Source organism: Microcaecilia unicolor, chromosome 6 (genome assembly GCF_901765095.1).
Source record: "Microcaecilia unicolor chromosome 6, aMicUni1.1, whole genome shotgun sequence".
Classification (NCBI taxonomy): Eukaryota; Metazoa; Chordata; class Amphibia; order Gymnophiona; family Siphonopidae; genus Microcaecilia; species Microcaecilia unicolor.
In genome coordinates, this window is record NC_044036.1 from 60,547,306 (window position 1) to 60,574,193 (window position 26,888).

General features: G+C 42.9%; 1 protein-coding gene across 3 annotated transcripts in view; it reads right to left on the reverse strand.

The window, feature by feature from the left end:
- Positions 1 to 26,888, reverse strand: part of TTLL7 (tubulin tyrosine ligase like 7) — a 324,337-nt gene that overhangs the window by 37,876 nt on the left and 259,573 nt on the right. For all 3 annotated transcript variants that reach the window (XM_030206297.1, XM_030206296.1, XM_030206298.1), the window contains one exon: positions 3,526 to 3,686. In XM_030206297.1, coding sequence (XP_030062157.1) covers positions 3,526 to 3,686 — 161 coding nt within the window. The remainder of the gene's footprint in view (positions 1 to 3,525; positions 3,687 to 26,888) is intronic.

Consider the following 26,888-nt stretch of genomic DNA (forward strand, 5'->3'; position numbering starts at 1 on the left):
AGAGAGAAATGCAGTTCAGGTTTACCTGAGAGTGAGATGTTGCTCGAGCTAATTGGTTTCTTTACAGTAGAACGTGATACATTCACTGTTTCCTTTTAGGTAGTGTACATATACCTTGAGTACTTCTTATTAGGACTCCTGAAGAAAGCAAACTCTTTTGCCGAAACACTGCAGTGTTGGGTTTCAGCTGAGGGATGGTGCTAGAAATTTCAGAAGAAGACGGAATCCAGAAATTAAATAGGGTACTGCACGAGACAGACTCAAACACGAAGTAGGGGCAGACGGAGGGAGAGGTAGGTGCTGGTAGAGGAAGGAGTTGGAGAAATCTTAGAGGTAGTAGTTAAATTAGCACAAGTAGTTTCAATTTTCATTTTGAAAAAAGTAGCCAGCAGTTGTGCTGGTGGGTCAGAAATATCAACATGACGAATGAAGCATGCATTTGAAAATTGTCCGCGTGTTGTAAGAGTACGATATAGGATTGTGGTATGTGGGGGCATATGTAATTTTATCAGAATAATACATTTTTTTGCAACATAAATAGTTTTCTTGTAGGAATGTGCTAATAGTTCAATTGACAGCATGTAAGAGAGTTAAATGAAACAGAAGAGATAGGTGGTAGAAGGTAGATCAGCAAAAAGTCGACTGGAGCAGTACCATCAAGGTGAAAATGGAGAGCTTCCACAGGGGTAAGGGGGTGATGTCACGCAAATGGAGGATCAAGTAGGTGAAGAAATTACTGCTAAATCGTCCCCCCCCCCCCCAGTGGTTAGAATGATTCTGATATAAATGGGAGTAGCCAGGTGGTAAAGCTTGATTAAGGACAGAAGCATCAGTGTCAGTGAGCCATGTTTCAGTCAGACAGAAGATATCAAAACAGGATTTGGTAAGAAGATCATGGATAAGGAGAAATTTGTTCCATAATGAGCAACAGTTAATGAGTCCTGAAAACTATGGTAGTTGAGATTGCTGGGAGGAAAGGTGAGATGGGGTATTGGGAAGGTACCCAGTGGGCAGAGCTGAAAGAGGTTTGGAGGGTCTAGAAGACCGACGTCCCCAAAATACTAAGATAGGAAAGCCTAGGCACATGTGGGAGAGGGGAAAAAGACAAAGAAAAAAAGAAGTATAGCATAAGCATAAGATGCCTACCCAGCGCACTCAGAGAGCACATGAAGGAGCGTACAAAGGAGCAGGACCTGCTCCTTATGTGCGCGTGCCTCTAGACAGCAGAGTAATATGGGATACTAACGGTGATGTAGGCAGAGAGGCAGGGTCAAACTGAAGACAATAGACGCTGCTACTGTGGCTGTCCTAGGGCAAGACTGGATGCAAACAGTGATGTTACCTGGAAAACAGTGAAACAGTACACAGCATACTCCATACAATTAACATGGAAATAAGCCCTTCAATTATAACGAGGCAGGTGAGAGGACCATTACATCTTGTATGGGAATGGGCAGTGGGAATGAGATATTCCCACTGAGATATGCTAGGTGCTTCTATATGAACTGATTAGCCACTGCTGGAGAAAGGATGCTAGGCCTGCTAGATCCAGCGAGGTACTTTTATTTTCTTACTTGTGCCATTCCTTATTATGTATGATAGCATTACCTATTCATAAAGTATTGACAGGATACAAAATTCTATACAAGATAGTAATAACAGACACTAATTTGGATTAAGTAGAACCCTTCATTCAAACACATTCACAACCCAGTATTAAAGACGCTTACATGAAGCTGGCATCACATAGCTGGAGTCTAACAATTCATATGGTTATAATAATCCCCTTGCTCCAAGAGCTTACAATTTATAGGTGAGTACAGAGAGGTTCAGAAGTTACTATTCAAATTACTTACCCTACTAAAATAGGGTAAATGGACAAATCTTAGTGGAACAAAATTTCCTCCCCCTTTACTTGGCTATATTTGTGCAGGTAAATTGCTAATGGGGGGAGGTGGAGGGGAGACTTTAGGACAGGTATTTGAACAATGCATCTACTTTTGTGTTTTCCAAAATTATACATATCATTTACATTGGAAAAATACCCACACAAAAAGCAGGTGTAAGTGTCTGTGGGTACCTTTAGACAGTTTTCAAAGTGAATACACGCACATGATTTCATGTTGAAAACAGGTGCAAAATCCGTGGGTAAAATGTACACAGACTTTGCAGCTATACATACAATATGAAAATTGGCCCTGTTATCACCGATACACTTGCCCATATGTTTAAAACTCACCACTAGTTAGCTGCCCGCACATCTGAATGGTAACCCCACACGAGTCGAAAATTTAACATAACACTACATAGTGGTACGGATAAATAGTTCAGTAGTTTCAATGGACAATCAAAATCATGTTAGTAATGCATAGACTTCGTCGGATCTTCATGGGTAATTCTTGAAGCTCTCTCATCATATATGTATGCAAGAGAGTTCAAGAGAAAACTGATAAAATGAGACATCAACAAGCAATAATCCTCTAAATCAAGCATGAAAGATTTCTGGTAGAATTGAGGGAATAAGACTTGTTGCCATTGTGTTTCTTGTCACCTTCAATGTTGTACATATCAAGAAAGCAAATTCATTATCAGTTCAGGCAAGATCATATTTCTTTCATTGAACTTGTCATTGCTGGCAAAATGAAAACTGAAAAAAAATGCCTACATTGCTTGCATTTATGATTTTCTATCAGACATGATTCTATGATGATTTTTTTTCCTTGAAAGAAAAGAAATTATAGACCAATAGAATTTTGCAGATTCCTGAGGCCATCTTAGGGCTTTTTTTTTTTTGTGCCTAATGAAAATTCTTACATGCAACTGACCAAGAGCCACACATAATGATAGAGAAATCTACAGCTTTCCAGCATCATTCTCAAAAAAACCTGTGTTAAAGCTCTTGTTCCCATATTGTTGGCTGGGTTCACAAATATCTGTTGTTTTTCTGTTGCAACTCTTTAGATTCCTTGCGTCATATACACACAGATGTTTTCCCAGCCGGGTTAAGTTCAAAAGTTACCTCATACTCTGAGAAGATCTGCATTTCTTAGCTGCTCCCTATACAGTTTTCTAACGTTTACACGATCATTCTAGCTTATGATGCCGGTAAAATCCATAATGAAAGCACAGTGCTGAGACAGATTAAGAAGTACTGTTGGCATCATTTATTGGAATTTTGACCTATAAATTGAATTAAAATGTTCATCTCTAGTTTTAATCAAAAAAGTATTTAGGGGTGGATTCAAACTCCCACAGTCTAGGCTTACCTTTCACACAAGGGAGAAATCCATGTCAAAGAAAGAGCAGTTCAGAAATCAGATTAGTTTCTTTATTTTTACCTAGCATTTATTTTTTTCTGTGTGTAAAAAAGGCATGCTGGAAGCAGGAGTCTGAATCAATCTCTTAAAGATATATGAATGTTATAAATAATTCAACATGCCAACATTCAGCAAGTGAATTATGATACCGTCTAAAATTAAATGTTCAGGCATTAAAGAATTATAGGAATAAATAATCTGGACTTACCCTGTATTGCAGAAACAGTTCCAAAGGCCTTGTCCATGGCTCCAAAGTAAGCGGTTAAACACACGGTTAAAACTACGATATAAATGTAAACATTCAACATCAGAAACCTTCCAGATTCGCTGAAGAACAGAACGAACACTTGTTTTCACTATATCCAAAACCTAGAAAAGAATATTTCAGTCAGATCAAAGCACTTCACAATATAGGCATGCTGAGCAAAACATCAGGCCAAACATCTGACCTCTTTCCATGATATACACACCAATGACAATAGAGAATAACTTTGTATCGCTTCCATCCGTTAATGGGTGCAGCACTTCATTTCCAAGTATTCATCCTAAGCTGACTGCAACTGGTATTTTAAATCAAATATTTCATAATAAAAATAAAGGTAAAATTGTTTGAGAGTTAATAGCACTGATATACATAGGCGGTCGGTGGCCCAACGGTTTGGGCAGGCTAAAGGGGCGGGGTTAGGGGTGGAGCCAGGGGCGGAGCTTATAGCCACAATCAACACAGAAAAAAATAAGTAAAAATAAAATAGTCAAAGAATAAAGTGGTTGCTCAAAGCATATACTAACCACAATCACTCAACTGTAAAACACTATGCACAAATTTGTGCAAAAACACACTCAGAACCTTACTGTACCATAACACTAGGCAGACCCTAATACACCAATATACCACCCATATGGAAAATGCAAACAGTCAACAATATGAAACAAGGGATCATAATATCACAATTCTCATGTAGAGCCACAAAACACCCTTTTAAGGTGGATAGTGTTCACAATGAGCTCCTTTTATTAACGACTATATGTAGATCCTTCAAGAGGTAGTGTGTCATGATTTAGGCTCTAAAACCCTTTCTGATGTTTTGGTGCCACCTCAGTAAGGCCAATACCAATCTCTCCACTGCAAAACACTATACACAAACTTGTGCAAAAACACACTCATAACCTTAGCAAACCATAACAGCACTAATTCCAAGGACAGGACGAGCTACAACCTTATGCGTGGAAAGGCAGCACTGTAATTACACTGGGCTCTAAAACACCAGTACACAACCTAGTGAAACAAAAAAAAACCCCAAAAAGGGCTGTAAATACTACACACTAGTAGAATACTGCACCTTGATTACACATGAAAAACACATGACACAACAGATATGAAGGCAAAACTGGAAAGTTACCTCAAGAAGTCAGACTCAGCATGCAGTAATACTAGAAAAATTGAAACTTACATGCAAAATATCACAGATGCACATTTCCAAAAGCTGAGATATTCCAGTTAATAAATTCTGAATAAATTACTTTTTTCTACCTTTGTTGTCTGATCATTTAGTTTTTCTATTCGCTTTGGTCCCAGTGTCTTCTTTCCATTTGATAATTTTTCTCTCAACATGTCCACCATCCTCCTGTGTCCTTATGCGTCCTGTCTACCATCTGTAGCCCTGTCCCTATCCTTTCTCAGGTTTCAGCATCTGCCCTCAAAGTGTTCCAATCTAGCCCTTAAATTCAGCAATTTCCCCTCCATCCATATCCAGCATTTCTACTCTCTCCCTTCCACTCCATCCGTGTGCATCTCCTTCCTTTGTCTTTCCTTCCCTCCATCCTTGTCCAACATTTCTCCTCTCTTCCCTGCCCTCTACTCCATCCATGTCCAGATTTCTCCTCTCTTCCCTCCCCTCCATCCATCCATGTCAGCACCTTCCCTCTTTCTCTTCTACCCTTCCATCCAGTGTCATCCCTCTTTCTCTTTCCACCCTTCTACCCATTACCCTGTCCCAATCCTTCCGTCTATTGTCTCCCTCTGTCTCCCCTTCCTTCTAAACAGTTCTCTCTCTCGACCTTTTTCCATTCAGCATGTCCTCTCTATCCCCATCCTTCCATTGTCTTTCCTCTTTCCCTCCCTACCCTTACGTCCAGTGTCTTCCCTCTTTCTGCCCCCTCCTTCCAGCATTTTCCCTCTTTCTCCTTCCTTTCATTCAGCATTTCTCCATCTGACAGCTAGGGTCTCCCCCAGTTTCTCCCCAGCAGCTTCTCTCGCTCTCCTGCCCATGTCCCCTCTTTCTCTCCCCATCTTTCCACTAATCTCTCACTCTCTGTACCCCTCTTCCATCCAGCATCTTCTCTCTAGCTCTCCCCTGCTCTTTTCCATGGCCCCTCTTTCTCTCCCCATCTCTCTCTGGCTCTTCCCTGCTCTTTTCCATGTCCCTGGCTTTCCCCTGCTCTCTTCCATGTCCCCTTTTTCTCTCCCCATCTCTCTCTGGCTCTCCCCTGCTCTCTTCCATGTCCCCCCTTTCTCTCCCCATCTCTCTCTCTCTGGCTCTCTCCTGCTCTCTTCCATGTCCCCTCTTTCTCTCCCCATCTCTCTCTGGCTCTACCCTGCTCTTTTGCATGTCCCTGGCTCTCCCCTGCACTTTTCCACTTTCTCTCTCTCTCCTCCAGCGTCCTCATGCATCTCTCCTCTCCCTCATGCATCCCACCTTTCTCTTCCCTCCCCTTCTTGCTTCCATCGCTCTCACTCCTTTCTCCACCCGCCTTTTCCCATGCCCTGCCATTGCTTTCCTTCCTCCCTCTTCCCCTTAGATGTGGCATCTCACATCCTCCTCTGTCCACCCCCCTTTCCCTTTGGTCTGGCAGCTGGCTGGCATCGCTTCCCTCCCCCCCCCCCCCCGGACTAGTGCGGTATCGCTCTCCCCCTCCGCTCCTGTCATGTCTTTCAACTTCAAGGCTTCCTTCAGGTAGCAGCAGCAGCATCAGCAATGATGTAAGCACTGCTTTCAGCCTGCCCCGGAAGCACTCTCTGTACAGTTTCCCGCGTAGGAGGGACACTGTCCAGAGAAGGCTTCCGGGGCAGGCTGAAAGCAGCGCTTACATCATTGCTGCTGATGCTGCTACCGGAAGGAAGCCTCGAAGTTGAAAGACAACGTGACAGGAGTGGAGGGGGAGAGCGATACCGCACTGGAAGGGGGGGTAAAGATCGCACGGTCCGTACGCACCAGTCGGAGGGGAGGGAAGGAAATGTTCAAGACAGCACCCCATCACGAGCTGCACCCGAGGCGGTCTGCCCCGCCCTTGCTGCACTTCTGGCTGGGGAGGCTTTGCCTCCCCAAGCCTCTTATACCGGGCGCCTATGCTGATACTGTATATCAATAATTTCACGCTAGGTTACATTCCTAACTTTAGAAGCACTGATCTAAAAGAGGCAGGAAATGGTTTATGCAGTGACAACGCAATATGTAGCATTCAATTTAAACTCTGAAGCCAACCTAACTTGCATTTAGAATTCTTGTACTAAAGGGTCTGATGGCTTACAGGGTTTTATTTTAATTTAATTTAGGGGGGTAGTTACTAATGTGCATAATAGCATAATGCATGATTTTTAGTACATGAATGAATGAATGACGTGGAGGGGCATAATCAAAAGGGACGCCCAAGTTCTGCTGAGGACGTCCTTGCAAAACGTACCGATGGAGGGGCAGTGAAACCCATATTATTGAAACAAGATGGACGTTCATCTTTCGTTTCGATAATACGGTTGGGGACGCCCAAATCCTGAAATTTAGGTCGTCCTTAGAGATGGTCATCCCTAGACTTGGTCGTTTCTGATTTTCGGCGATAATTGAAACTAAGGACGCCCATTACTACTACTACTATTTAGCATTTCTGTAGCTCTACAAGGCATACGCAGCGCTGCACAAACATAGAAGAAAGACAGTCCCTGCTCAAAGAGCTTACAATCTAATAGACAAAAAATAAATAAAGTAGGCAAATCAAATCAATTAATGTGAACGGGAAGGAAGAGAGGAGGGTAGGTGGAGGCGAGTGGTTACAAGTGCTTACGAGTCAAAAGCAATGTTAAAGAGGTGGGCTTTCAGTCTAGATTTAAAGGTGGTCAAGGATGGGGCAAGACGTAGGGGCTCAGGAAGTTTATTCCAGGCGTAGGGTGCAGCGAGACAGAAGGCGCGAAGTCTGGAGTTGGCAGTAGTGGAGAAGGGAACAGATAAGAAGGATTTATCCATGGAGCGGAGTGCACGGGAAGGGGTGTAGGGAAGGACGAGTGTGGAGAGATACTGGGGAGCAGCAGAGTGAATACATTTATAGGTTAGTAGAAGAAGTTTGAACAGGATGCGAAAACGGATAGGGAGCCAGTGAAGGGTCTTGAGGAGAGGGGTAGTATGAGTAAAGCGACCCTGGCGGAAGATGAGACGGGCAGCAGAGTTTTGAACCGACTGGAGAGGGGAGAGGTGACTAAGTGGGAGGCCAGCAAGAAGCAGATTGCAGTAGTCTAAACGAGAGGTGACAAGGGTGTGGATGAGGGTTTTGGTAGAGTGCTCGGAAAGAAAGGGGCGGATTTTACGGATGTTGTAAAGAAAGAAACGACAGGTCTTGGCGGTCTGCTGGATATGAGCAGAGAAGGAGAGAGAAGAGTCAAAGATGACCCCAAGGTTTCGAGCTGAGGAGACAGGGAGAATGAGAGAGCCATCAACAGAAATAGAAAACGGGGGGAGCGGGGAGGTGGGTTTGGGGGGGAAAATGAGAAGCTCGGTTTTGGTCATATTTAATTTCAGGTGGCGTTGAGACATCCAGGCAGCAATGTCAGACAAAAACGACCAAATGCAATTCCTTTGGTCGTGGGAGGAGCCAGCATTCATAGTGCACTGGTCCCCCTGACATGCCAGGACACCAACCGGGCACCCTAGGGGGCACTGCAGTGGACTTCATAAATTGCTCCCAGGTACCTTGTGTGCTGAGCACCCCAAATCCCCCCACAAAACCCACTAGCCCCAACTGTACACCACTACCATAGCCCATACGGGTGAGGGCACCTATATGTGGGTACAGTAGGTTTATGGTGTTTCCTCCACAAACATAGAAGCAAAGAAAACAGTGGAAAACAAAAAAGTCCTCTCTCAAGTGGTGTCTTCTTAAACAAGGTCTTTATTGCAAAACAATTAAAACAACTCATACTCACTATATAATGATTTTATTCATTTGCAGTTCGCATCTACATATTTTGTTCCTCTGGTTTCTGTATTATTTATTTGTCTTTTTGTAGTTTGGTGCTAATAATTGTAGAGATGCATATACATCAATATTTGCTGTTTTATTAACACTTATGATTCACAATCCCCTCTTTCTAAATGTTTCAATAATATGAATTGGATGTTCAAAAAATTCTGGGTTATATTTATATTTATTTGATAACATTATATGAAATTTGTTTTTTGTTATCTCTTTATCACAGAGCATTTCAATTTGCAGAAATTCGACCAGTACTTTTATCTACATATTCTCTTCCTTGATTGGAAGTGAATAGGTATGTTCCTCTATGCATGTATTTTTAAACCTCATTTTAAAAGTCTTTCGATATATATATATATATATATGTTTTTATTTCAGTATGTTTCACATGAAATCTAAATGTTCGTTTATTGATTTGTATTTATGTTTATTTATAGACCCCTGACGCAGGCCTATACGGCCGAAACACGATTCGTGTCGGGTCGTTGTTTTAATTGTTTTGCAATAAAGACCTTGTTTAAGAAGACACCACTTGAGAGAGGACTTTTTTGTTTTCCACTGTTTTCTTTGCTTCATTGTTCTTCTGTGGAGAGAACACCTTCTGCGTGTGTTGGCGTCCTCCACAAACATAACAGGTAGGGGGGGACCTGCATTCTGCTGTCACGGACCTGAGTATGACATTTGAGGCTGGCAGAGACTGGCACAACATATTTTGAAAGATATTTTTTGAGGGTGGGAGGGGGTTAGTGATCACTGGGGGAGTAATGGGAAGTCATCCCCGATTCTCTCCGGTGGTCATCTTGGGCACCTTTTTGTGCCTTAGTCATAAGAAAAGCAGGTCCGAGTGAAAACATCCAAGTGTTCGTCAGGGACGTTCTTTTTTTCCATTATGGGTCAAGGACATCCAAGTGTTAGGCACGCCCAAGTCCCGCCTTCACTATGCCTCTGACACTCCCCCTTGAACTTTGGCCATCCCTGCGACGGAGTGCAGTTGGGGACGTCGAAAAATCAGCTTTCGATTATACTGATTTGGATGTTTCTGAGAGGACGTCCATCTTCCGATTTATGTCGAAAGATGGACGTCCTTCTCTTTCGAAAATGAGCCTGATAGTAACATAGTAAATGACAGCAGATAAAGACCTGTACGGTCCATCCAGTCTGCCCAGCAAGATATACTCATTTTACATGGTATGCGATACTTTATATGTATATCAGAGTTTGATTTGTCCTTGCCATTCTCAGGGCACAGACTGTAGGAGTCTGCCCAGCACTGTTCTTATAATAAAAGTTCTGAAGCTAACGTCAAAGCCGCTTAAAATTTACACTCTAGCCCATCCATATCTATTCAGTCATGGTCAGGGCAAAGACCATAGAAGTCTGCCCAGTCTGTCCAGCATTGGTTTTGCTTCCCAATTACCGGTGTTGCCACCCAATCTCCGCTAAGATTCCAGGGATCCATTCCTTTTAAACAGGATTCCTTTGTGCTTATCCCATGCATGTTTGAATTCCATTACCATTTTCATCTCCACCACCTCCCGCGGGGGCCATGACACACCTCCTGTAAGGGTTATAAAGCAGAGGGTGTGGCTAAATGGATTTCTGCGCATGCACCGGCGTTCCCTGCCAGTTGGGAGTGTGAGAGAGCAGCTCTTGCCACAGGTTTGCCAAGTATTATTAGTATTTAGATGTGATTAGTATTACAACTATCTACAATGGTGGAAATAAGTATTTGATCCCTTGCTGATTTTGTAAGTTTGCCCACTGACAAAGACATGACCAGCCCATAATTGAAGGGTAGGTTATTGGTAACAGTGAGAGATAGCACATCACAAATTAAATCCGGAAAATCACATTGTGGAAAGTATATGAATTTATTTGCATTCTGCAGAGGGAAATAAGTATTTGATCCCCCACCAACCAGTAAGAGATCTGGCCCCTACAGACCAGGTAGATGCTCCAAATCAACTCGTTACCTGCATGACAGACAGCTGTCGGCAATGGTCACCTGTATGAAAGACACCTGTCCACAGACTCAGTGAATCAGTCAGACTCTAACCTCTACAAAATGGCCAAGAGCAAGGAGCTGTCTAAGGATGTCAGGGACAAGATCATACACCTGCACAAGGCTGGAATGGGCTACAAAACCATCAGTAAGACGCTGGGCGAGAAGGAGACAACTGTTGGTGCCATAGTAAGAAAATGGAAGAAGTACAAAATGACTGTCAATCGACAAAGATCTGGGGCTCCACGCAAAATCTCACCTCGTGGGGTATCCTTGATCATGAGGAAGGTTAGAAATCAGCCTACAACTACAAGGGGGGAACTTGTCAATGATCTCAAGGCAGCTGGGACCACTGTCACCACGAAAACCATTGGTAACACATTACGACATAACAGATTGCAATCCTGCAGTGCCCGCAAGGTCCCCCTGCTCCGGAAGGCACATGTGACGGCCTGTCTGAAGTTTGCCAGTGAACACCTGGATGATGCCGAGAGTGATTGGGAGAAGGTGCTGTGGTCAGATGAGACAAAAATTGAGCTCTTTGGCATGAACTCAACTCGCCGTGTTTGGAGGAAGAGAAATGCTGCCTATGACCCAAAGAACACCGTCCCCACTGTCAAGCATGGAGGTGGAAATGTTATGTTTTGGGGGTGTTTCTCTGCTAAGGGCACAGGACTACTTCACCGCATCAATGGGAGAATGGATGGGGCCATGTACCGTACAATTCTGAGTGACAACCTCCTTCCCTCCGCCAGGGCCTTAAAAATGGGTCGTGGCTGGGTCTTCCAGCACGACAATGACCCAAAACATACAGCCAAGGCAACAAAGGAGTGGCTCAGGAAGAAGCACATTAGGGTCATTGAGTGGCCTAGCCAGTCACCAGACCTTAATCCCATTGAAAACTTATGGAGGAACCTGAAGCTGCGAGTTGCCAAGCGACAGCCCAGAACTCTTAATGATTTAGAGATGATCTGCAAAGAGGAGTGGACCAAAATTCCTCCTGACATGTGTGCAAACCTCATCATCAACTACAGAAGACGTCTGACCGCTGTGCTTGCCAACAAGGGTTTTGCCACCAAGTATTAGGTCTTGTTTGCCAGAGGGATTAAATACTTATTTCCCTCTGCAGAATGCAAATAAATTCATATACTTTCCACAATGTGATTTTCCAGATTTAATTTGTGATGTGCTATCTCTCACTGGTACCAATAACCTACCCTTCAATTATGGGCTGCTCATGTCTTTGTCAGTGGGCAAACTTACAAAATCAGCAAGGGATCAAATACTTATTTCCACCACTGTATGAGCAATGCATATAATTGTTAGTTTTCTGTGGACTGTGAATGTTAGGATTTTTTTGTTTTTGTTTAGATACAGGTTCCCCTGAGGACGCAATACTAACAAAACATGCCAGCATGTCGGGAACTGAACTATTGATAAGGGAAATTTTGTTTTAAACACCTTTTTAACATTATGATTTTGTTCACGGGCAACCACCGAATGCTATGATGCCCACAGCCATCGATTTCTCAGATAAGTGACTTTTTTCAAATATGCTCATATGTTACAAGTATAGTGAGAGGTATGTTTAATTACAGCTCCAGCTGATCTTTTCAGGGTAGGAGGAGGCTGGTGCAATGATGGCGGCATGGGCTTGACACAAAATCTAACTGCTAGTCAGTTCAAGTGGCAGCCTAGTTACTGAGCACTATTTGCATATTAAAAAAAGATTAAAAACCAGTAATGGGATATATAAGTTTAGATTTCTGGGTAGTCTGTGGATTTATCTAGAGAGGAATTGACCCATCATTGTATACCCCAGTGTGCTTGATAGTTATTAAATTTTAACTGCCAGACCCTCGACCATTCTTCTAACATTTAGAGATCCCTTCTCATTGTTTCTATTTCCTCCAGGGTATCCACTCTATTGACTATCTTCGTGTCATCAGCAAAAAGGCAAATCTTTCCTTCCAATCCTTCAGCAATATCTCCCACAAATATATTAAACAGAATCAGCCCCAGCACTGACCCCTGAGGAACTCCGTTGCTCAACTTCCTTTCCACCAAGCGCATTCCATTTACCATCACCCTCTGCCACCTGTTGGTCAACCAGTTTCCTATCCAGTTCACTACTTTTGGTCCTATGTTCAACCCTTTCAGCTTATTCACGAGTCTTCTGTGGGGGACTGTATCAAAGGCTTTGCTGTAATCCAAGTAGATTACATCTAGTGCATGTCCTTCATCCAGTTCTTTGGTCACCCTGTCAAAGAAGTCGATAAGATTCGTTTGGCAAGATTTTCCTTTGGTAAAGTCAAAGGAAAATCTTATGCTCCTTAACAAAGGGTAAATGGCAAAATTGTGCATTATTTTACTGTAACACACATTAATTTAAGATATCACAAGATGCATAATAATGAGAAGCAAAGCACCTCAATATTAAGCAAATCAAATATGCAGCTTGTGTTAAACTTTGCAAGCTACGTTATTCTAGGAAAAATAACACCAAAAGAAAGCTGATGCTATTTTTTCAGCCTGAGAACATCAAGCTGTTAACATGCAACCCTATGCTCCAGAGCACCATTTTAAAAGGACCAATGCTGTTAACAAGGCAGGAGGTCCAGAGTCTATCCTCCCAAATCCTCTACCCTCCCTCAACTGATCCCCTCAAGATACTCCCATCCCACCAGGCCACTCACCCATCAAAGACATTGAAGAGCCAAGAGCTGAAGCTCCACTCCAATCTCCATTGCCTCCCCCTCGGGTCTATCTTCTATATGCATTAGTGGTTCAGGAGGTTGCTGGACAGAAGTGCTTCCCAACTGCTCCTGTCCCTGCTGGCTCAAGGCTTCAAAATGGCAACTATGACCCTCCAGTGTTAGTACCACAAGACTACTGCTGGGGGTCAGATTGCCATATAGAGCTATTTGGGGGAGGCTCTATTCTGGGGGGAAGGGTGGGAGGAGTCCATATCTATTCTCTACTCTACTACTACTACAAATCATTTCTATAGCGCTACCAGTCATACGCAGCGCTTCACAATTTAACATGAAGAAAAGACAGTCCCTGCTCAAGAGCTTACAATCTAAATCAGGACAGGCAGGACAAATAAGGGTAGGACAGACAGATAGGACACATGGGGAAAGGGACTACTGAAGCAAGGAAGACAAGATAAAGGTTACAAGCAAGTGACAAGTTAGGAATTAAAAGCAGCATCAAACAGGTAGGCCTTTAGCCCGGATTTGAAGGCGGTCAGGGATGGAGCTTCACATAATAGCTCAGGGAGTCTATTCCAGGCATAAGGTGCGGCAAGATAAAAGGAACGGAGTCTGGAGTTAGCGATGGAGGAGAAGGAAACAATTAGGAGAGATTTGCCTAGTGAACGGAGTTCCTGAGAAGGAGTGTAGGGAGAGATGACGGTGGAGAGGTAGTGAGGGGCAGCAGAGTGAATGCACTTATCCTATATAATAATTCTCACCTCCAACGTTCTAATATGCCTGGGACCGTGCCTCCCTCAGAGGTGGTCTGCTAGGCAGACACGCACTGACGTCAGTGACGTCAGTGACAGCTGATTCCAAAGCAAGGGGAGTAGGGAAACACGTGAAGCGTGTTTCTCTACTCCTCCACCTGCCTGGGAATCAACTGTCAGTGCGTCGCTCCCTGCCACTTCGGAGCAAGTGGCAGGGAGCGGGGCAACACAGACCCCCCTCGCTGCATCACCAACACCCCCCCCCACCCGACGAGCATGAACACCTCGTGTCCCCTCATGCACCTCCCACCGAGTTCCACACTCCGCCCTCCCTCCAATTTCAACACCCCCCCCCCCCCGCATTTCGGCCCCCTGTACCCCCTTCTGCGACCCTGTCGACCCCCCCTTCCCGCCGACAACCATCCCCTGCCACCATCCAGTACCTGTGCTGACGGGGGACCCCAACCAGTGCTGGCCTTCACGGCATTGCTTCTTCAATGATGCGCTAGTTCACAAATTAACTACTGAATGCACTTTAATAAAAAAAAGCCCTAAATTTTATTCCATCAGAAAATGCACTCAACAATAGTATCTATGGTATAAAAATACCAATAAAAATTTATAGAATAGAACCCCTAGTAAGCTGGAAAATAAACACCCAAATTGACAATTTATAAACATCTAAGAATAGAAGGCCTAATTATAAATTATATAATTCATAAAAAGGAGGGGCACCCACTCTATATCTAGGACAACCATCTTCTTGTCAAAAGTGTCTTTTTTCACAAATATGAATGACTACCAGGACCCCAGATAATTTCTTAGTCAAATTATTGCACGAGTTTTGTTAGTAGTAACAAAACAAAAAGTAGGATTGTTATAATCAATTGCTCACAACATACTGGATGTCATGTGACATGCAGTAAAGCATTTATTCATCTAGATTCAATGTATCTTTATTCTGTATCACTTTCCACTGCTAATTTTTTGAGCCCTCAGTAATAATGAACCAAGAAACAGCTGCAGCATAATGATGATGATAGAAGTGTATGAATGAGATAAAAACAAATTAGGGAAGCAAGGGAAGATACCCAAAGTTAGGTAGCACTAAAGTCCTCATGACAGATCAAGTGGAAAAAGTGAAGGCTTTCTTTGAAGTAGGGCCCTCAGGGATAGTTGTATGCTGGTAAATAGAGAGAGTTTTCTGCTAATGAAATGTATATGCGCAAGGTCATGAAAAATATGCAGGCCTTACAACTTGTACAGCTGTAGAACACACTCCTTCTGCAATGGCATTGCAAGTGCTATGATCAGCAGGCAGATCCCCAAGGATTCGATTATACACATTGAATTACTGCAGTCTAGAACATGTTGAGTGCTCAGTGTACGGTATCTCTTATTTTCTTATTAATTAATTTACTTATGTTATTTATTTGTATTTATTTACCACCTTTTTGAAGAAATCAGCAAGAATAAGTTAAACATAGGCAATAGACAATCATAGCAGTAAAAATATTCAAATAACAGTTCAAAGTATGGTATAGTATGCTACTTAAAATGCCAATTCAATACACAATAAACCATATTAATAGACAGCATAGGATGTAAGCAGAGGTGAAACATATACACTGATAAGAGAGTAACAGAAGCTAGAAAATAAGGGGTCCGATATTCAGCTGGCAGTGCTCAGTGTTTCGCCAACTGCTGCCAACGTTAAACCCAGAAATTCAATGTCAGGCCATGTCTGGGCTTTGGCACTGAATTTCCGGGTTTGCAGAGCTGGCAAACGCATAGCCAACCAAGTGCGATACCCAGCACCAACCAGCCATGGGCCATGCACAAATATAGCACTGACTTATTTGGCCCCATCTATGCAGTGACCCTGCCTGGCCAAATGCTGAATATTGGCACCCAATCAGCCAAGTGCTGGCTCCACCCCCCGGAACACCCTCAAACAGAGAATTTAATCGGCAGGAGCCGTTTCTGAACAGATAAATTGCTTTGCATATTGACCCAAAGGGGACTAACAAAGAAAGTTGCACATAAAGTCAGAAAAGTGCATGAATACGATCTCAGCAAGGGTAAGAGTGGATAAGCAAATCCTAATGAAGGCGGTATTCTAGGCCCCATGGATCAATGATGAATTATGGCTTTATACTGAAACATTTGTATTATGGGTAGAAAAAAGGATATAGGAAATGAGTACTATGAATTCTTAGCATGGGCCCAGAGACAAGTGAGTCCATTACTGAGAACAAGAGAAATTCCCTGGGATCAGTTAATTACAAATATATGAAATGCAAGAATGTTCGTTCTATCCCACAGGTAATCTCTGTACATTTCAAGAGCAACTTGGGCCAAATGAAAGTCATTGAGCTGATCATTATAGTTAGGGCTTCTTTACTTAGGTCAGTGTTTCCCAAACCTGGTCCTGGAGGCACCCCAGCCAGTCAGGTTTTCATGATATCCACAATGAATATTGTGAAGAATAAGGGGCTGTCCTATCCTGGGCAGGCCACTAGGTGGTGCTGTTCCCATAGTAATGGGGGGAAATGCTTATGGTTAGGATGAGTCACTAGAGGGAGCCAGTAGAGGAAGGTCCAGGTGGAGGTCGCTAGGACCTGGGAGAGTCCTGGGTTGGAAACAGGTGAAGGTTGTTATGGGCTGGGTTCTGCCTGGAATTAGGGGGAAGAGCCTAAAGGGGTGTAGAAGCTAGTCACCCATTTTTATACCTGCCTGAGTTTGGAAAGAAGAAGAGAAAGGAACTGGAGAGCTGGCAGCTGAGGAAAGAGGATTCCCTGAAGGTACTGGCTGGGCTCTAGAGAGACTGTTCTGTTAATCTGTTGTATATAGAAGTGTGTAAGAAGACCAAGGAACTAGCAGCCAGGGGCTGGAGGACAGAAGGCTGTTAGCACTGAGCCCAGGTGTCTATGGGTGTGAGGCTCAGTGGGAAGATCTGTGAAAGTGTTTGAAGCTTCTGATAATGTTTTAAGCTGGAAGAAGGAAAGTGTTTTAAGCTGGAAGAAGTGTGCCCCAGGGGGCTGGAATAAAGAGCTGATTGATGAATATGCTGTATTGGACTTGAGTAATTTGCATCTAATCTGCATATTCCCTGGAGCTCACCCTGAGTGAAAAAGGGGCCCAGGATCATGAGGTTGGAGTGTTCAGGATACTGGGAAGAGACCGGCTGGAGTCTTGCACAGGAGCCAGAGACCAGTGGAGGCCTGCTGGAGAGCGGGAGGAGAAGCCTCGTCTTCACAATATTCATGAGACTGATTTGCAAACCAAGGGGCAATGCATGCAAATCTCTTTCATGAATATTCATTGTGGGTATTCCGAAAACCTGACTGGCTGGGGTGCCTCCAGGACCAGGTTTGAGAACAACTGGCTCAGGTGTTTATAAATTGTTGATTTAGGTGTTTATTTTCCAGCTAATTAGGAGTTCTTTGAGTGTACATAAATTCATTGTTCAGCAGTGTTTTCACACCACAGGTGCTATTGCTTGGCAACTTCTCTGGTGGAATCAAATATGTATGTTTGTGTTGTTTAGGAGTTGTCAGCACAGAAAAAAAAACCCAAACCCAAAACAATGGAGGATAAGAGACAAGCCATGGGGGTGGGGGTGGGTAAATAGAACTAGGGGAAATTGTGGTTTTTTTTATTTTAGTGTTGATCCTGTAAATATCTTAATTTTTGTTTTGCATTGAAGATGTTTTATCTGGTTCCATCTGTTGAAACCTAAAATCAGAAACCCCAATTATAATCAAAAAATAGCCCAATTCTATTTAAATCTATTTTTAGTGGGATAAAGATTACTTAGACCATCTTCCCCAAGAGAGTTTTGAACAGTACAAATGACTTCTAAGTCTTGGACAAAAGTAGGAAAAGAATAATATATAATTATCAATTTGTCAAGAAAAAAAGGCTTGGAAATTAGCACATCAGCAAAGGCCAGTACAGTCTATGGTAGGGACAGGAAAGAAGGAGGCAATCAGCAATTGCTGCAGCACATCAACAGCAACTGAGTTTTATACAGAACTCAACCAGGCCCAATGTGACAGACTGGAACAGCCAAGCTGGATGTAAAAACCTAATAACTTCTGTTGCCTCCATTGGTTACAGTTACAATTTTGTTCATATGGCCGTGACTGCCTTGTATCAAACATTATCCTGTAGGTAAAATTGTAGCACTGGGCAAACAGTATTATTTATTTATTTATTTATTAGTATACAGGGCATTTTATTTTATCATTGTGAAACAAAGACTCTCATGTACTGAAGTGTAAAATGACTTCACAAAAGTGTGTTTTGCATAAAAAATAGTACAAAATACCTGGAAACTTGCAAAAATGTTAAATATCAAGAATTTTGCACTATTTTTCAGACAAAGGGCACTTCAGCAAAGCCAGTATGTAACAGTAAACTTTCACACAAAGTATGCTTCATAAGATATTGACTGAGTAAATGTAACATCAGGGCATGCTAGGAAGGTAAAATTCCTTGACAAAATCAGGGATTGCTTTATGGAGCAGCTGGTAGTGGAGCCAACAAGAGGAGGAAAAATTCCAGACTTAGTCCTTGGTGCAGCGCATGATCTGGTGCAGTGATCATAATATGATCAGATTTGATATCGGCTTTCGAGTAAGAACATACAGGAAATCCAATGTGTTAGCATTTAACTTTCAAAAAGGAGACTATGATAAAATGAGAATGGTGAAAAAAAAAACTTAGACGAGCAGCTGCAAAGGACAAAAATTTGCATCAGGTGTAGATGCTGTTCAAAAATGCTATCTTGGAAGACCAGGCCAAAATATTCCATGTATTAAAAAAAGGAGGAAGGAAGACAAAATGACAGCCAGCATGGTTAAAGAGTGAGGTGAAGGAAGCTATTGGTGATAAAAAGTGCCTAAGTGACCGTATGAGACTTCCCCTTCACAAATTAGAAATTACACAGCACAGACTACTATATGTTCTACCACTAGTTGGTTGTGTATTTCTAGGATAAGCAGCATGAAATCTATTGTACTGTTATAGGATCTTGCCAGGTACTTATAACTTGGATTGGCCACTGTTGAAAACAGGATGCTAGTTTGGTCTGTCTCAGTATGAAAACAAAACAACAACAAAAAAGTTTACTTAAATTTGCCATTAATGAGTTCTACAAAGCAAGATCATATAAAGCAGCTCATTAGTGCCAAAAATGAAAACAGGTATGTGAAAGGTTTTGCACGCCTATTTTTGCAAAAAATAACTACAGGAAGGTGTAGTTATTCTTTTTCAGAGACATTCGAACTGCACTGGTAAAAAGTAAATAACTCTGATGGCCTGCTTCAGAGGCACCCTGGACTCTCTCCTGCAGCCTCCACCTAGTGGGCCAGTGACCCCTGTAGCCCCTCCTTCCATGGCCCCAATGTAGGGTGTAAATGATTACAAAAAGGCTCCCTCCAGACCTTCTGGGGGAACTCAAAGACCTGGTGGTCTAGTGTGCCATAACCTCAGACTTGACAAAGAATAGAAATTCCTGAAGAACCCTACCTCTTCAGGAAACCCACTGGTTAAATTTAAAAAATAAAAAAATCTGAGGGCCAACCCAGCCCCACCCCAGCCTCATCTCTCCTAGAACTTTGACTCACCCATGGAGTCTGGGGAGGTATGAACAGAGGCAATCCCCACTAGCTCCTGACCTGGCAGTTGCCTCTTGTAAAATGATCTCAGCCGACCCCTAGCAGTAGCCTCATGGTATTTATCTCTAGGGGGTTATACTGACAAATAAGGTGATACTTTTGATTTGGCAGCAGCTGGCCTTAATTGGAATGATGCCTTTGATGAAGGGATTTTTTGTTGATTGAGGAAGGGGGTTGATTGGTGCTTTACTATCATGGACATGGCAGAGTGCTATGGTACAGGTAGGATTCTTATGTCTCTCCATCTAGTAAAGATCAGGAGCCTCCAGAATGGTAAGGAATAATTCCAGAAATGTCAGAGGGATGTCAGCCCAATCTTGATCAGGAAATGGATCTGACCTTGAGGAAATGATCCAGCCTTTGATGGAAATGGTTTCTGCCTTGATGAGGAATTTTGTACAAGGTGGGTGATGTTTTCATCGGGAATTAGGAAAATGAAATCTCCTATATTAACTGGTCCTTTCACTACGGGCAATTAGCCTGACAGATTTTAAAATGCGGCATGCGAATGCTAACATTTTTGGCTTAGCATGTGTATTACTTTTGCACTCTAATTAAAGAGGCTTAATTTTAATGGTGCATAAAAAGATTTAATGCATGCATTTTACACAGAGTTTTAGCATGTGCACTCCAAATAAAAATTAGCTTTAATACATAGGTCCCTAACTCTGGTATCCTTATAATAAGGAATGGAGAGGATGTAGAGGGCCCATGTTGTAGTAATTCTCCTCAGTATGTGAAAAGAAAACAGAGCACATTGTTTCAAAGAGAATTATTATTCCTTTCCAGAAGAGAAGCCTGTATCTAGAAAAAGATTTATTCTTCTATTTAAAACATCAACCATTCTTGACACTTCTCTTTACTCACCATGAAGAATTACTAATAAATCATGTAACTTTTGAATACATGAGACAAAATTTACTACTTTGAACATAATATACTGTGTAGTCCTTACTGTAGGTGCACTTTAATGGTGTGTGTCTACAAGCAGCATATATCAAGCATCAGCATTGAGCTGAATCATCAAATATCACCCTAAAATTTTAGACAGACTTACACAAACAAGTCAGTTCAGCAAAGCAATTTTTTACACTTTGTACAATTACCTTTTAAGTATGCTCTGAGATGGGTCTGGATCCTATTGTTAGGACAGGCGGGTGATGAGGATCGGTGAAGACAGAATCCACAGATTCCGGGAGACAGAGGAAGTTCCAGACAGTCATTACTGAAAAGAGACATTTTTCTGGTGGACTCAAGAGCGCACTCATAATGGGTTCCAGAGGGAACCTCAGCCCATGTATCTTAGTCAAAATTGTCACTGTAGTGACTGGACTAGATGGAAGGAAGAGGAGGAAGAAAGGAAAGAGGAAGGAGAAAGACTAAGAATGGGAGAAAACCTTGTATAATTGAATTCAAGATTGCAGTATCACGGCCATTTTTGGGCAAGTTCTATTTGAAACTGAAGCCCAAAGCAGTAATAGGAAACTGCCAGGCCAAAACTAGGATGACCTGAAGTAAACTGAGAAAAGATCACATCCATAAAGAGACAAGGGGTTGGCTAAAATTCTATCCATATTGTAATGAACAAAGAGGAAAAGAAGATGCAAATGGTGAAAAAGCAGTCCAAAAGGACAGAACCCTGGATCAGCATTTCAATATTAAAAGGACAGAATTTTAAGTACATACAAAGAAGGCTTAGAAGGAAAACTATATTTTTTGTGGATGAAACAAAAATTGGCAATAAGAGTGCACAGCATAAGGCGTGACCTACAAAAATTAGAAGCATGACCTAATGCTTGGCAATTAAGCTTTAATGTGAAGCAATGTAGAGTGATGCATTTGAGTTGCAGAAACCCAAAGGAGCTGTATGCGATAGCAGGTGAAGGTCTGATGTGCACAGACCAGGATAGAGAGCTTGGAGTGATAGCATCTGAGGATATTGAGCTGGCGACATAAGGCAGTGGCCAAGACTAGAAGGGTGCTTGGCTGCATAAAGAGGGATATAACAAACAGAAAGAAAGAGGTGATGCCCCTGTACAAGTCATTGGTGAGACCATATCTGGAGTACTGTGTTCAGTTTTTAACACCATATCTTTCCAAAGACATAAAAAGACTCAAAACAGTTCAGAGGAAAGCAACCAAAATGGTATGGGGGTGTCAGTATATATATAAAAAGAGACTTGAAATTTTGAATATGTATACCCTGGAGGACAGAGGAAGAAGAGAGATACAATACAGATGTTTAAATACTTTAGATATGCAAATGAACAAACAAACCTTTTCCAAAAACAGAGAGACTACAGACAAAGGACACAAAATGAAACTGCAAGGGAGGAAAACTGAAAAGCTGAATCAAGAAATATTTTTCACAGAGAGGATGGTGGATGCCTGTAATGCTCTTCCATAGGAGGTGGTGGGAGTGAAAATAGTGACTGAATTCAAAAAGGCATGGGACATATACAGAGAATCCCTATATGGAAAGAGGATGGAATAAAAGTATAGGGTATAATATTCAGCTGGAGGCTGTCAGCATTTTTCAAAATGCTGCCCATGGCTGGCTAAATTAGCCCCAGATAGCCAATGCTGAGTTATGTGTGGGCACATAGCACTGAGTATCAGAAGCTAATAACATAAGATAATTATGCTGACACTGGCTGAATATCAGCCAGGACTTGCATAGCATAAAAAATTGCTGAGACAACTCAATCCCCCCTCCCACTCCAATCCCAATGTTCCCATTCCCTCCCCCCTGGTGATACCAAGCCCCCCACCCCCTCCTCCTGACCAAGTCAAACACCTCCCACCCTCTACCACCCTCCACTCTTCTTTCATGCAGGACAGCACCACCACCCCCACCCTACTTTCAATCCCTGGTGGTTCAGCATGGGCATTCAGGACAGAAGCAAAGCCCACTTTTTCCTGCAGCTGACTCAGAAAAATGGTTGCTGTGAACTCTTGCAGAAGCTTGTGGTACTATCAAAGTATTTCTGCCTGCTTAAACTGCTTTGAATATTGGGTGGATAGAGTATTTCTACTCAAGTAAAACATAACTCACACTCACAAAAAAAGAGAGTGTGAGATGGAGGGGGGGGGGGGGGGGTTGGGATAAGCTGCACGGAGTGGCATATACAACAACCCTAAAAATAAAGGGAAATGGGACTTGATATACTGCCTTTCTGAGGTTGTTTGCAACTACATTCAAAGCGGTTTACATATATATTCAGGTACTTATTTTGTACCAGGGGCAATGGAGGGTTAAGTGACTTGCCCAATGCCCAGAGTCACAAGGAGCTGCCGTGGGAATTGAACTCAGTTCCCCAGGATCAAAGTCCACTGCACTAACCACTAGGCTACTCCGAGTGGCAAGTTCAACACTGGCCACCATTTTTGGGCAGACTGGATGGACCATGCTGTTCTTTATCTGCCATCATTTACTACTATAAAAAATCTAAAGTCATGTGCACCGAATCGGATGTAAGTACTGAGTCCATACCAAAGAACATATTTCTCATATCGTCAGTATAATTTAACATCAGTGCCTCACTCTCTCTTGCAAACTTTCCTCCATAATCATTTTCTGCAGTCTCTTTCATTAAGGCTCTTTCCTTTCTCTTTTAGATTCCCAGATTGCCATAATTCCTCCTCAAACTCTTGTACATGTGTATATACAAGCTTCCTGTAACACATGCAAAGAAACACGAGTACCCATACAACCTTAATGTTATTCAAATGCATACATATACTACCATAGATATAACTCTCTCTCTCTCACTCATACACACACATGTGAACACAAAGGCTTATCATGTATGACATGGTGTTGAGGGAAATGTGAAATTTTTCCCACTCCTAGTAACAAGAGACTGAAAAAGTTTATTTTTTTTCTCTCTACCATCTGCTTCTTTTTGTTGTGAGAGAACAGGTTACCTTATGTCTAAGGACTGTTTTATGCTTTATTTACAGTCAGCACTACTAGCATGTCTAATTTGCCTCCTGCTGTGGATGTTTTATTTGCCACTGAGATTCCTTTGCAGACATGAACTGCTTTCCTCTTTTCTTTTCCCATACAAGGAAATCGACATGATTATCCCATTAACCTCTTCTTTGTATATTTGGGTGGGACTGAGGATACATAAACACAGTGCTTTTTTTGTGCCGGTACGCAACGGTACGGCGTACCGGCACCTTTTTTTTTGCTCCCCCCCGCCCCGTGACGGACGCAGTGCCAACCCCCATTTCCGGCCGCTGCTGCTTCTCCTGTTGAGCAGCAGCGGCCGCTACACAAAGAAAAAGATTTTTTTAAAAACTTCAAACCTGGCTGAAACGCGGCACCCCGGCACTGTAGACAGCCATTAGGCATTGGCTGTTGCCCCGCAGCCGCTCCTCCTCTTGCCTCTACGTCACTGCGCTCCTCCGGGGTCTTCCTCCAGGGGCAGTGACGTAGAGGCAAGAGGAGGAGCGGCTGCGGGGCAACAGCCAATGCCTAATGGCTGTCTACAGTGCCGGGGTGCCGCGTTTCAGCCAGGTTTCAATTTTTTTAACTTTTTCTTTGTGTAGCGGCCGCTGCTGCTCAACAGGAGAAGCAGCAGCGGCCGGAAATAGGGGCTGGTGCCGCGTGCGTCGCGACTTCGCGCCGTTCGCGGGAAACTTGGCAGGGAGAGGGAAACCAACAGAGGGAAGGATTGGGGAGAGAGAGAAAGAGGGAAACCAACAGAGGGAAGGATTGGGGAGAGAGAAAAAGAGGGAAACCAACAGAGGGAAGGATTGTGGAGAGAGAGAAAGAGGGAAACCAACAGAGGGAAGGATTGGGGAGAGAGAAAACGAGGGAAACCAACAGAGGGAAGGATTGGGGAGAGAGAGGGAAAACAACAGGGAAGGATTGGGGAGAGAGAGGGGAAAACAACAGAGGGAAGGATTGGGGAGAGAGAAAACGAGGGAATCCAACAGAGGGAAGGATTGGGGAGAGAGAGAAAGAGGGAAGGATTGGGGGGAGAGAGAAAGAGGGAAACCAACAGAGGGAAGGATTGGGGAGAGAGAAAAAGAGGGAAACCAACAGAGGGAAGGATTGGGGAGAGAGAGGGAAAACAACAGGGAAGGATTGGGGGGAGAGAGGGGAAAACAGATGGAAGGATTGGGGAGAGAGGGGAAAAACAGATGGAAGGATTGGGGAGAGAGGGGAAAAACAGATGGAAGGATTGGGGAGAGAGGGGAAAAACAGATGGAAGGATTGGGGAGAGAGGGAAAAACACAGATGGAAGGATTGGGAAAGAGAGAGGGAGGATTGGGGAGAGAGGAGAAAACAGATGGAAGGATGGGGAGAGAGAGGGAAAACAGATGGAAGGATGGGGAAAGAGAGAGGGGAAAAACAGATGGAAGGATTGGGGAGAGAGGGGAAAACAGATGGAAGGATGGGGAGAGAGAGGGAAAAACACAGATGGAAGGATTGGGGAGAGAGGGAAAAACAGATGGAAGGATGGGGAGAGAGGGGGAAAAACAGATGGAAGGATGGGGAGAGAGAGAGGGAAAACGGAAAGATGGGGAGAGAAAGAGGGAAGACGCTGGATGGAAGAATGCAGAAAGAAATAGGGGAGAGAAAGCAGAGCTGCTGGATGGAAAAGGGGAATAGAGAAAGACTGGAGAATAAAAGGAAGGGCATGGGGAGAACAAGGGTGAGGAAAAGATGAAAAGCCACAGGTAGATGAAGGAAATTAAAGAATGGATAGTAAGAATGAATTAAATCTGGACAGAGAGAGCCTGAAAAATATTGAAGAAAGCAAAGAAAAAGTAGACAAAAATGACAAATGGCACAGAAGAGTTAAGCGAAAACAAAGGAAAGCAGAATCACAGACTGGGACCAATATGGAAAGAAAAACAGTCACCAGACAACAAAGGTAGAAAAAAAATAATTTTATTTTCATTTTAGTGTTTGTAATATGTCCAATTTGAGAATTTACATTGGCTGTCTTATTTTGCACTGGGTATACGATATTTTTTTTCTCCTATAGTACTGTAATATTTTCAATGATGTCTGTTTATATGCGCCATGGCTGGTGTAGGGGGTGTGGTTAATATGGGTGTGGCTATCATAGGGGTGGAGCCATATGTGGTGACCCCGCCCATAATGAGTACCGGCACCTTTTTTTCTACAAAAAAAGCACTGCATAAACAATTATCAGGATGCCGGAGGGGGAGGGGGGATCAGACATCACTTGGCAGCTTGGTTAAAATTTGGCAATTTAAGTTTGTTATGTTACATGAACTCTGAATATAGCACCAGTTGCAATTCATTTTCTGTCCACATATCTCACTGCACCACCAAGCTCTGAGGTATGTAAACTAAGGTTAACTACACTCTCAGTTCTGCAGGTAATCAGTTGGATCTCAGTCACTTTCTCTGCAGCCTAGAAAGAATTTAACCCGTTTTTGCTCAGTGTTCCAAAATTGTTTTAGAAATCTAGGGTGAACATAAAAATTTGAGCAAACATGGATTAAGCCCTGCCCCAAAAGCAAACAAGGAAAGAAAAAAATCCCTCCCAGGTCCTCCCTCCATGCCATCTCCACAAGGAGAAATAAAAGAAGAACATCTCAAATTCCTCTGTCCACTTCCTCATATCCCCCCCCCCCCCCCCTTCAAGGCTCCTGTCACAAACAATAAAAGAATAAAACCCCATCCAGGCCCTGTTTATCCACACTAAACTCAAGCATATATTAAGTAACAATCTACACACAGGCTGGATTAACCATTAGGCAGATTAGCAGGCTGACTAGCCAGCAGCTTCTGGGTTTGGCAAAGCAAATCAGTAAGTCCCAGCTGCCACAAAAATGTAAAGTATTATCAGCCCATATTTGTGGAGTGGAGGAATGGCCTAGTGGTTAGAGCACCAGTCTTGACATTCCAAGGTGGCCAGTTCAAATCCCACAGCTGCTCCTTGTAATCTTGGGCAACTCACTTAGCCTTCCACTGTCTCAGGTACAAACTTAGATTGTGAACCCACCAGGAAAATATCCAGTGTACATGAATGTACCTCACCTTGAGCTACTACTGAAAAAGGTATGAGCAAATCTAAATACATATTTCTACTCACAGAGATGGTGGGCACTTTTCAAATATCCCATTTACCTAGGCAAATTGCTTTTGGAATTTGCCCATGTAAACATACACAAAACAAGATTTAATATTT